Raw genomic sequence first — 12,137 nt, forward strand, 5'->3', positions numbered from 1 at the left:
GACCAGGTCCTTTTTCTTTAAACCTTTCTCACTCACAGCAAATCATGGAGTGTTTGTGGGTTGTTTTCTAGATATCCATTCACATGATTTCATGTAATGGAAGGAGGACGTTTCTGGCCCTTTGTGCAGTCAGCAATGACTAGTGAAATCGTGCCTTTCTTCTGCTCATACGCATTATGTTTGGTTTCTGTTTCACACACTTCTTTCCAAACCCCTAGCTCATTGTTACAGCTGGATGGTCTGTAATAAAATAGATGGGAGGGGGAAGCAGTGATGAAATGGGGATTTTGGGAAGAGAGTCTTATAAGTCATGAATGTAAAAGCTGGGTTTGATGTCATGTCTAAAGCCAGCTGTCAAATGTGTCTATGTTTTGTTTCCTTAAAGAGGATCTGTTGCTGCTCTGGCCGGAGCATTGCTGGATACCTTCCACAGGGGTAGCTTGCTTTCTTACTGTGATGGTGAAAGAGATGACCGTATCCTTGGTAGCATATATGAACTCACCTTCCCTGCTCCAGCAGGAGCTAGCGTGAATCAAGATGCCACTATTTCTATGTGTGTATAGGTCGCTCAGAAGTGAAAAAACCTTGACTGTGTAGTATGCCTGCTGCTGCAAATCACAGGGAGGAACCTGTATCTCCAACAATAAATATGCTCTTCTGGATTTTGTCTGTCTAGCAGGCAGGTGAAACAGGAGGCGTATCAGAAAAGCCTGCTGATCCACTATTGAACAGACATTACAATCTACCTGTATTGACTTACTTATGGGTTTTTTTGGCTATTCTGTTCGCTAATTGTAAGTGATTCTGTATTTATTGATTGTTACGTTTAACGTTATTTATTCTGTATTTAGTGATCCACTGGTTTATTTAGTTACTTTCTGAATTTCTTTTCTGTCCTTGATGAGTGTTACCATGTCCGGCTGTGAAATGGGGATAACGGTATTTCCTGTTCCATAGTTTTATGGGCCTGAATTTGTAAAGGATTGAGTTTCATTTGGATGCATCAGGGTAATGATGAAGAATCTAGAAAGTTCTACGACAAATACATGGAGAGGAGCGAAGAAAGGGGCCCAGCAGAGAGATAAAAACCCTGTTAACACAACCTCTTGTTTTTTTTCTAACGCTTTTCTCTAACTTCTACTGTTTTTCACTCTTTGCTTCCCTTTTGTGGTCAGGAGTGACTTAGAGGCAGCAGCGACTAGACAAAGCATGGCGTGGGTGCAAGGCCCCTCCAGGTCCTCTCTGTGCCCTGGACATCACCTGCCTTCAGAAGGGGCCGCAGGAGCGTGTTCGCTGGCTGCCTTTGGCCGCCTCGTCTGTCGGGTGCGCCACAGGCAAAGATCCTTCCGCTGCTGCTTAGAAACTGAAGGTACAGCTGCCGTGCCTCCAGCAGCACTGGAGCTGTGCTGGCTGCTGCTGGCTGCCTTTGCTATCGCTCTTGCATTAAGCATGACCCTCCCAGCTGGGAATTCATGAAAAGGAATCTCTTTGCTGCTCTCTTTAACTTACTGTCGGGGAAAAGTCTTGGAGAGGGAGTTTTCTGCAGGCAATTTTGGTGTGATTTCCGTGGATACTAAATAGCCTACTGAAATCTGCTTTTAAACTAAAACAAACTGGTTTGAATTCTCCTTTTGTCAGTTGTTATAGATGTTGAAGTGTGGTGCTCGGGGTGAGTATAGAAATGTACTTGCGGAGAGTATTTTTTTGGTACGTTTGTATTTCATATAAAGAACACACATAGCATTTGGCTCATAATTTGAGTTTATTATCAAAATGTTTTTATCAGATGACAAACTCAGAAAGCTAAAAGGAACATAGGTTTTTAAATATACCTATTGTAGCAGTCATCTGAGGTATCTGGTACTTATTTTTTGAAATCTGTTTGCTTTGATATACAAAGCAGTAAGTTCCTTTGCAATCTGCATGAGGATGTTTAATACATATCATTGCAGATTTAAAGCCTTTTACCTTCTTAAAGCTCCATTCTGCAATCAGCTGTGCAGCTTTACTGATGTGAGGACTGACATGGATCAGAACATGTACAAATTCTGTGCAGGATCAGACCCTAAACGCTGAGACAGCCGGCCTGCATACTCCACCGGAGAGCTCAGTTTTGTAGACTTTGTCTTATTGCCTCATACCACGCTTTACTCAAATTTCCCAGTTCTATGCAGCCACTGATAAAATATATTACAATACTTCAAGTCAAAAGTGTAGCTCGGATTTAAATATAAAAACTAGGATTTATACATTACTAGAAACATTAAAAAAGACCAACTTTAGAGAAAGCAAGAAAAAGCTTAGAAAACTGTGAAAGGGTCTTTGATCACAGTCTTACAGATTATATGTTCAACAATTAATAAATTACCTACAATTTCAGTTCGGCTGGAAAGCAGTAAATAAACTGTTGTAAATAGTGACTTCATATAATACACACTGGAATAATTAGTGAGAAGTTACTTAATTACAGCAGGTCTTTGGACTCCTCTTGTATAAATGGTTTCAAGTAAAAATGAAAACATTTGGTAGAACAGATTTATCATAACAGCAGAGGGTACAAAGTCTGACACTTAGGATATAAACTGTTGTCTCATTATCGTGTTATGATGTCTGAAACTGTGTGTTACTTAATAGTTCCTTCCTCCACTTGATCAGAAATACGCCGTCACCGACCAGTGGGAGATAATGTGTTATACTTTGACATTTTAAAAAAAATCCCCAAAGCCACTGGCCAGTGGGGAAGAGGATTAACTACGAGTGAAATGTTACTGTACACTGTCAAGTGATTTATATTCTACAGGGTTCAGCGATAGGAAAAGCAGCTGATCAGCTAGAGCAGCTAATTGCTGCATTGGCATTCGCCCTTCATTTGATGTTTTGATGTGTGATTTTTTTATTTTTGCCTGTTTACTAAGAATTACAGTGACTACTCAAGCATATTTCCCTCAGTTTTCTTCCCTCCTCCCCTGCTCAAAATTAGTTGGTAATTTCTCTTTTTCTGGAAAGCTTCTCGAGATGCAAGGTTTACAGTTCCATCACCAAACTCGGCACTTTTTAGCAGGATCCATGTAGTTCGTCTTGGTGCACGAAAAGGCTTCAGAAAACTCTGGAGAGTTTTGTAATGATCCTATGACCCTTTAAAACAAAACAGTAACATCTTGTCATTGTTGCTTGCTTTTGTTTAAAACAAACAAGAAGACCTGCATTTTGTTAACTTCTTTTTTTGCATTGCCTCAAAATGCTGTGGGAAATGCCTGTATTTCTGAACTCTGACTGCTGCTTTCATTTCACCTCGAGTGGCTGTATTTTCTCTTTTCAGTTTGTATGGTCCCTACTGCAACTCCCCAAAATACAGGACCTGTCCCTTCTCCCTTACTGGCTCTCACAAAACTTCCATTTATTTCACTAGGAACAGGTTTATTGCCTGTCATTAGTTTTCCCTGAGAAGTTTTTCAGCTATGTTTTGCTGACAAATTTCTCGGTAAAGGGAAAAGAAGACCCTGAGGTAGAGGACTGCAGTGTAACTTGTCAGTGAATGTTCGTTTACATTTTTACACCAATCAAGCTTTAACTAAGATCACACCGCTTCCCTGGGCATTCTCCACAAGTGTTCCAGTGAATGAGTTCCCTGAAAAAAGACCCGTACAAAGAAGAGCTTTCAAGTGAATATGAGGACATTCCAGCTAAAGCAGTTTTTAGATGTGTAATTGTGAACATAGGTGAATGTGTCTGCTAGGAGTTGCTCATTCCTTCAGGAATGGAAATATAGCGTGCACGTGCCTATGCAGGGAAACAATTTCAGCTTCAAATGTCAAATATAGATACTGGTGCACATTGATTGTGAACCGGGAATTATTTGAAGAACTGTTTCTTCGAGTAATTTGTGATTATTCTGTGAATAATCTTAATCATTAGATTCAACAGAACCTGGAAGTGTCCACAGAAGTTGAGGTGAAGTTCAGCAGTGGACATCTGCAACAATTTGACTGTCTCTACAAGATTAAAAGCAAGACTGTTTGCTAACTGGTCTCAGGAGCCAGCAGCGGCACAGGAGATAGGACAGAGAAATGACTAGAAAAACAGTCGTGCATCTAAGTGGTCTGGCAGCGCTTCATTGCTCTTAAGGACTGGAACTGCTAACATGGGATTTTGCCACAAACAGAGCAAAAAGTGTTTTGGGTGTAATAAAACTCTACTTATATTTGTTATGAACAAACAGATAAAACAGCAGTGGGATAAGAATCCTGCTTCATTTACTAATGTCCCCACAAGTACAGGCATTTGGTACACAAGCAGGGCTTGACCTGTATCTGTTGTTGTACTTGCTACGTTTTAATTTTGCATGTTAACGCTCAGATACAGATTCCCTTTTGCCTGCCTTTGACAATTACCTGATCTAAGGCATCTTTCTGTTAACTTTGTTTTCTAGTGGACAAAAGATTCCACCTGTCCAGTACTCCGAGTTGTTAGCCCATAAACTAAAACTGTACTATGCAATTAACAATTTTTATGAAGAGCTGCCTGTCCTGCCTGTAAGGAGAAATAGCCTGCAGTTAGGGTAGCAGGAGTTAAAACAAACAAACAACAAAAAAAAACCAACCCACCCCCCCAAATGAAAAAAAAGGCCACTGGGAGCCGTTGTGACATTTTAATGCTATGTCATTACGCAGTAATTTTGTGGGTATGTCTCGTGTACTGAAACCCTTTCTATTTTAGAGCTCTCGGGGGGGGCCTCATCCTGAAAATTACATTCTAAAAATGTTAGTATGGTTTCTCATTAATACTTCTGTAATTCCATATAAAGTTTATCTAGCCTTTCATACTGATGTCAAAACAGCACAATACGTGATGTAATATATCCAAGATATACACAAATACAATTACACAGAGATGCTGAACTAGTGAACTTCAAAGGACTTGTGACTCGTACGAATTAGATATGCAAAGAGGAGGCAGAGTTCTGAAGAACTGCTGCACAGCCTCATTAGCATTGCCACCAGCTTCGGCTGATTGTAGGACTTGATGCATAAACTGCTTCCGGGCGAGGTCTGCAGATAGCACAAAAACCACCCACAGTGAAATGCCAGTCAAGTAGCAATTAAAAGAACAGTCACTGCTTTCACTAAATATTTGAGTGTGTGGGATAAACAAAATAATTCTTTGGTGAAAAGCCGTTGACAGAAAGATACTGGAATTAATGTACTGGATTGTATCAGGAGAGAAATCAGCTATTGTGTACGTGAATCCTGGAGATGACACAGCCCTTCAAAGCTAACAGAGATGTTGTGATGCCTACGTTGCTGCTTGATCTCATGGCATTTGACCAAACAGATGTATTAGAACAAAAACATGGTTGCACCACTGATGAATAGATTGCTCTGACTTAAGTTAAAAAGAAAAGATCCTAGGCTGGCCCAAACACTTCCACCCTGAACAGCCAAGTTTCCTGCATGACTCTACCGAAGAGGTGGGCTCAAACCAGGTTCAGGCTTGAGCCCCCCTATTCCTGGGAAGGCTGACTGAGGACACAAGGCAGAAAATACAAATCTGCTCATTGCACCACAGCATGCAGGTCTGTTACCGATTGAGGGGCAGTGATCTCCCACCTAAAACTTGCTTCTGTTACTCTTGCAAGAGGGAACAAATCGTGAGCTGGTGTAACACCTGGGGCACAGCGGAGCCCCAGTTCTGGGCTGCAGGCGTTACGAGTAATGCTGTTAACAGAACAGTGAAGATGGGCCAATCCACTCTGTTGGAACAGAAGAACGTCCTTCTGGCTCTGGATGGCAAAGGCGTTCCTCGTTCTGATGACAGCAAAGGCTATCAACAGAAGGTCATTTCTCTCTCATGTCAGTATTACTGTTTAAAAGATGAATTCTTCTCCATGCTTGGAAGAGTAAAATCCTTGCACTCCACAGATTAACTGGAGATTTTACCTGTGACTTTAGCAGAGGACAGAAGTTCATCTACAGCCTTTGGTCTTTATGAGGACCCTATCAGGAGCTATTGTGGGAGCCAGGGGACTTTGGAAGAGCACTAGATTCCAGACACAGTCACTGGGTCTCTGCTGTAACGATCAGGCACATTTGGTGACAGCCAGGTGATGGTGTTTGTGTCCTGTGCTGACAACTGTTCAAAGCTTCTCAATAGCATGGGCAGAATTAAGTTGTATTGTCTCAAGGGTGGGGACAACTCCCGCCCAGCCTCATTCTGCCTGTGGAGCTTCCTGGGAAGGACCCTGCCTGTTTCTGTCAGCACAGCGCTGTGCTAGGGCTGGGACCTCTAGCGGGCCAGTCTGTCCTCTCTCTCTTAACCATCTTCAGCGTGCTATGCCTATCTATGTGTATGTGCCTAAATCGACCCTGGTGAGTGCAACCCAGCCTTTTGTGTAGAGTTCTTGAAATTCTACAGCTACAAGCTGTGTTGCACCTAGGAATTGCACTGAAGATTATTATACATGCTGACCTGAATTTGCCTGGGCTGTGCACGTCAGTTTTGATGGAGTTCACAGCATATTCTGGTCTGTATGTTCCACACCATACCTACACACGTAACAAAGAAAAGCATTTGTTAGCCATAAGATTGTTCAGGAAGAGACCTGCTGTCATTTCACTATGAAATACTTAATGTTGTGAGAAAAAAATTAACATTAGAACATAGAGAAAAAAATGTGTGTTTTAAAAAAAAGGTATACCGTTGTCCTCAGACAGAGGCACTTGGGCACAAGAAACTGTCTACCAGAGTAACTCATGGATGAACTCATTTATTTAGAGAAGACAAAAATTACCTAACAAGGATTTATTTTCACTACTTTGTAGTGAACACCACTCAACTTAGCAACTCTGCCAGCTCTTAGTAAAGCTGTGAAAAGTCAGCCTATTCTTTCTGACTTACTGTGAAACTGTAACTCAAAGTGATTTTCAAAGCCGTCAGTCAAGAAGTATAGAATACCTGTGCGAAGTTCAGAAAAAACAGCTGCTTATGGTTCATTTCAAGACCAGGAAGAAGTTTTTCTTTTCCGTGCTTTTTCACAAAGTTTTCATAGGCCTGTAGAATGAATTGAGTAGAAATGTTATAACTTCCAGCCCAGATGGTCAAAATGAAATGATGACGAGGAGGAACATGGGTTCTTTGACATAATTAATCATGGACTGCCTTGGCCGTCCATCTTACCACGTGCCACCTTTAAGCAGAAAAAGCCAGGACCATTTCTTAGTTCTGTGACACCAGTGGCCTGACTGAACCAAGAGTTTTCTCACTGAATGGGCTTTACAGTAGTACTTTTCACCAGGTTTAGTGAAGCTGCCCAACTTATATTTGGAATAAAAGGTAAGAGAAACAGGCTTAAAGGAGGCAATTTATTGTAGCAAAAAGAAGCCAAGGCTAATGGATTAATTTTGGTAAGATAGATACACCCAGATAACAAGATCATTGCATAACTACGCACCTTTTTACAGGGGGAGAAATTAAGGATGCAAAAGAGGACAGTTGTGTTCTGAAATACAGTAGCTACAGAGTGTTAGTACTGTTCTTCAGCAAGCTTTATAATAATTAATGTATTAAATTCCATTGGACCGTTACATATTTACCTAGCAAATCCTTTCACAGGGTTAATTAATGACTGCATAAAGCAAGGTGGTTGTGTGTTAAAAAAGTAGAATATGTTCTGTAATGGAAATGACTGTGAGATTCTCTGACATCAACTGAGGGGTGGGCGTAGTGAGGTGTTAGCAAGCTCAGTGTTAAACCAGCCTCCAAATCATCGGGGTTCCTGAGCTTGTCTGTATAAAGATTCAGCCGCAGCAGCTGTGTCTCCTGCAGGTTCTGTGGGTCAGGCATTACCGCCAGTTGCCCTCAACATGTGCGTTGCATGGTAAAGATCCACATGGGAAAGCATCCCGCTGTGCTGCTTTCTGAGGCACGGTCCCAAAAGGAGCATGCCCGGGGTGTCTCACATGATTTGGGGATTCCCTGCGCGTGGATCCCTGGCTAAGTGATTGCGCTGGGCAACCCAGCCTGCCTCAGCTCAAGGAGGCACAAATGATCTCCAGGACAATCAGGATGTGATCAGAGGATACAATCCTCCCCCTTTCGTTCATCTTTCCCCCTTCTCCTTTTTCTTTCCATTAGACTTGAGAGATGTGTGGTAAAAAGCTTCAGCTGTGGCAAAAAATCATTCTTCTCTCTGATTCTACAGAACACATGTATTTGCTGTCCTGTTTACAGGTTTTTTTCCCCTCAAATGTTTATCACATAAATGTATTCATATTTTTTTGCCATCTGTTGGGTTAGAGTCTAAGATAACACATATGGTAGGATATGCTTTCCCTTTACACAATGCAGAGTTCCAGGATCCAATTTTACTACCACAAAACTGATTCTGCAGGGAGAAGAAATCAATTTTATCAATTATCTAATGTTGCATTATGAAAGGTAGATTTTTTCCATTGTGGTTGTTCTTTTTTTTTTTTTTAAACAAATTGCAGAAGACTTTAAAACCTTTCCGTAGTAAGAAGAGCTGCTTTCATGTTTCTTAGGAAGACCATGCATCAAACAATGTGTTGTTAGTATATCGTTACTGATAGAAAGATGCGGGCAAATTGAGGAAATGTTCTGACTAAAGCCAGTGCCAAGCTACCGCACGAGTGAAGCCAATCAACTGCCCAAGTGCAAGCTGAGGAATGGGCGGTTAACAGGTCTACTGAAATGAAAAGGCTCTGCAAGTTTTAGCGGATAACAAGCTGAACAAGAGCCAACAGTGCCACGGTACTGCAAAAAAGGCAAGTGTCATACTGGGATGTATAAATAGGAGTGTCTGATGTAAGATACATGAAGTAATCCTTCTACTCTACTTGGCACTGGCCAGGTCTCAGCTGGAGCACTCCGTCCAGTTTTGGACACTGCACTTAAGGAAAGATGTGGACCGACTGGAGGGAGCCCAGAAGAAAGCAGCAAGAATGAGCAGAGGTCTAGCAAACATGACCTATGAGGAAAGATTGAAAGAATTGGGTTTGTTTAGTCTGAAGAAGAGAAGTCTGGGCATTCAAGTATGTAACAGCCTTCAAATACATAAAAGGTTGCAGAAAAGGAGCAGATTGCTCTCTGTTTCCACTGTTGAAAGCAAAGACATGATGGCACTTGAGCTGCAGCAAGGAGGTAGCGCAACCTCTCTTACGGTATATTTGAATGATACAGAAATGGTTGATTCTACCTGCTAGGAGGTGTGGGTGGACTAGATGACCTCTCAAGATTCCTTTTGGACCTTTTCTTACTATTTATATGATGTCATAATAATTATGAATATCTAATTTTTTTTTTGCTAATACTTCTGACCTAATTTTTCTCTGGCTATTCCCATTCCTTTCAGAAAGAGTATCCCCTTTTGTGGGTTTGTACTGTTCTTTTTTAAATGCACAAATGTTCCAGTAATTGAAGATCAGACAAATCTAATATGCTGTACTGACACCTCTTTTAGGCTTCCAAATCATTCTTTAAACTCATTAATAATTGTATTTGCCCTCAAACATATATACTTCTAGTGAAGTAAGTGTTGCTGATGACTTTCTTTGCAGAAACTGTGATGATAACTTTGAGAAGTGTGAGTTGGCCCATGCATCGCAGCGGGCACTTCGTTGAGGAATGGCAGCACTCCAGTTATCAGGTATTGAATGTTTTGCCATAGAACGAGGTGTTCAGGGAAGGAGAGGGACCGCGTTATTAAGGCCTGCAACCATTAGATTTGCAAGTAACAAGAAAAGTTCATAGAGGAGCTGACTTGCTTCTCACCTCCCAACCTGCATTCACAAAGAGAAGCCCTCTGCTTCTTTTACTTTCCGTCTCAAAGTTGGCCAATCTAAGGAGTTAAGTATCTGTTTCAGGAAGAGAATGGAAGGAAAGCCAAAAAGCATTCAAGCTCCCATGGAAGGCTTAGCGCAAGGAGTCCAGATGTCACTGACATGTTTGGATACCTGTACAGGGGACGGAAGTCACTTGGACAAGATGATATTTTGAACAGTTTTTTGAAAAGCGAATAGTGTTTCATGTAGGCAGAGACTGTTTATGGGTCAGAAGAAAGTCATTCTGTCCCTCCTTCTTGGCATAAAAAAGCTGGTGAAGACAGCCAGCCGGAGGCAGACAGCTGCTCAGTATCATCAGTTCAGTTAGGTGATGGTCCAAGTGTGATTCATTAAATGTTTTCATTCTACAAATTCCCTATTCACAAAAGGAAAAAAATTTAAAAAAAAAATAGAAAGAAGTCAGCTGGAAAAGAGTGCACTAGGAACAGATAATATATATCCTGAAATAATTAACAGGATGAAAGAAATGCAACAGCTAGTCAATAGTTCTAAACCACGCCTCGATGATGCAGTAGGTATGGTCCTGTCCCTAACGCAAAAATAATGTTTCTTCTTCAAAGGCTCTGAAATTAATTTTCTTAATCTATGGTGGTTTCAGCTAAAATAGAAAAATGGATACTTCTTACCTTATATGCTTGTCTAACACCTCCATTATCAGCAATGTTTTCTCCTAGTGTGTTGATTCCACTCAGCTGTAAAATAGAAAGGAAAAGTATAGTTTTCGGAAAAGAAGAGCTTATCCAGGACCTGTAATGATAAACTGTGCATTTTGCACTTTTTGAAGGCAAGAATTCCCTTCAAATGTGAAGTTTTAGCAGAAGATTATGTTAACATCCCTGAAAAGTCTTTGCCTCCCTTGTCTCAAAATCCATGCAGATACTATTGTTTTCCCTAATTCTCTTTCTTCTCCTATTTCTGGGCTCTCGTATCTCTTTTACCCAGATTTTGTGATGCTTAGTCAACGTTCGTTCATTCATTCTTCCTATTTTCTCCATGTCTTTAACCCTCTGCTTCTTATTACAGTTCCAATTAGAGGAAGTGGGCAGAATCTGTCCGTGTAGTCTATGAAACAAGTAAAAATCCAAACTACAAATAGCTGAAATTATCAGTTAACAGACATCAGCACATCTGCTAGAAAGTCGGTATTTTCCTGTGTATTAGGCAAGTTAGGTAGCTCTTTGGTAGCAAGATACACAGAAGATATCTATTTAGCTGGTATAGTATTCGTAACTCAGTGAAGTATCACTAAAAATGATGAAGCTTTGGTAATGAAGACTCTGTAATTTTACTTTTAAAAAATTATATTTTCAACCTTTAGCCCAAGAGATTGGGTTATGATATTCACAGCTGCAAAACTTAGAATCATCATTAGATTGAATTTAATGTGTGAAAAAATGGCAGAAAAATATGTTGAAATATTATTCTCTGTTTTTAATGGTCTCTCTGTGAGTCCCAACAGTTTAACACACAGATTAGGAAAACGTCAGGGCTGGAAGTTTTATCTTTTCCCTATTCTGTATGATGGAATATATTGTCAGCTTCTAAAAAAACCAGACAGTAGTAGTCAGAGAAATAGCTTCTTGAAAGTGTCTTCTCATTCGCCACTTAACTCTAAGAGGTCCCATCCAAGAGAAATTTTGTTCCTTACAGAAACACGGGTGGTGGCACAGTTCAATGCTGCACATGGTTAGCCAGTGAAGTCCAAAATAAACGAGGTGGATATTAGAAGTAAGTGGTCTTCCACAATGCAACGGAACCGAGTGCTCCTGTAGTAAACCGCTTTCCCTTCTTTACTGGGCAGCAATGACCCAGAGTCTGACACTCGCTTGTCATGTCACTTGCCATGTGGAAGATGCAGGACCGTGAACTACAAACTGCGTTGGTGCAGTGTGTACCTTGGTTGACGGAATGATGGCAGCTCAGCTAGTAACTGTGGTTGAAATTTTGCTACCTGTAGCTTTGAAGTATGCACTGCCAACCTGGGACAGTAAAATCCCTATGGCAGCAGGGTGGGAGCAGCGTGAAGATGGTCAAACTGTCTCTAGATGATTAAAGCTGGGTTGTGTACTAGAGACAAGGCAGGTGCATCAGCAGAGCATTTGGTCACCCCTGAAATGACAGGCTGTGAAGTGCTGCGTTACATGTACAGGGCCGTCTCCCTTCAGTGGCAGTTTTGCAGCCCACATTTAATAGGAACAGGACTGGTCTCTGGTTCAGTATGAGTAACTGTAATATCACTGTCACCTGTTCCTGTGAGTTAATGGAATATTGATCTTGCCG

At 41.1% G+C, this 12,137-nt stretch overlaps 1 protein-coding gene across 4 annotated transcripts in view; it reads right to left on the minus strand.

Annotated features, from left to right (window-relative positions):
* Positions 1-1,743: 1,743 nt before the first annotated feature.
* Positions 1,744-12,137, minus strand: part of MME (membrane metalloendopeptidase) — a 53,911-nt gene continuing 43,517 nt past the window's right edge. For all 4 annotated transcript variants that reach the window (XM_087739365.1, XM_087739363.1, XM_087739364.1 and 1 more), the window contains exons 20-23: positions 10,484-10,549; positions 6,952-7,047; positions 6,466-6,542; positions 1,744-3,135 (exon numbers count right to left, since the gene is read on the minus strand). In XM_087739365.1, coding sequence (XP_087595491.1) covers positions 3,036-3,135; positions 6,466-6,542; positions 6,952-7,047; positions 10,484-10,549 — 339 coding nt within the window. In that variant the 3' untranslated portion in view covers positions 1,744-3,035. The remainder of the gene's footprint in view (positions 3,136-6,465; positions 6,543-6,951; positions 7,048-10,483; positions 10,550-12,137) is intronic.

This window comes from Nipponia nippon, unplaced genomic scaffold, assembly GCF_047370975.1.
Source record: "Nipponia nippon isolate SJK-2023a ecotype South Korea unplaced genomic scaffold, ASM4737097v1 scaffold_7, whole genome shotgun sequence".
Lineage (NCBI taxonomy): Eukaryota > Metazoa > Chordata > Aves > Pelecaniformes > Threskiornithidae > Nipponia > Nipponia nippon.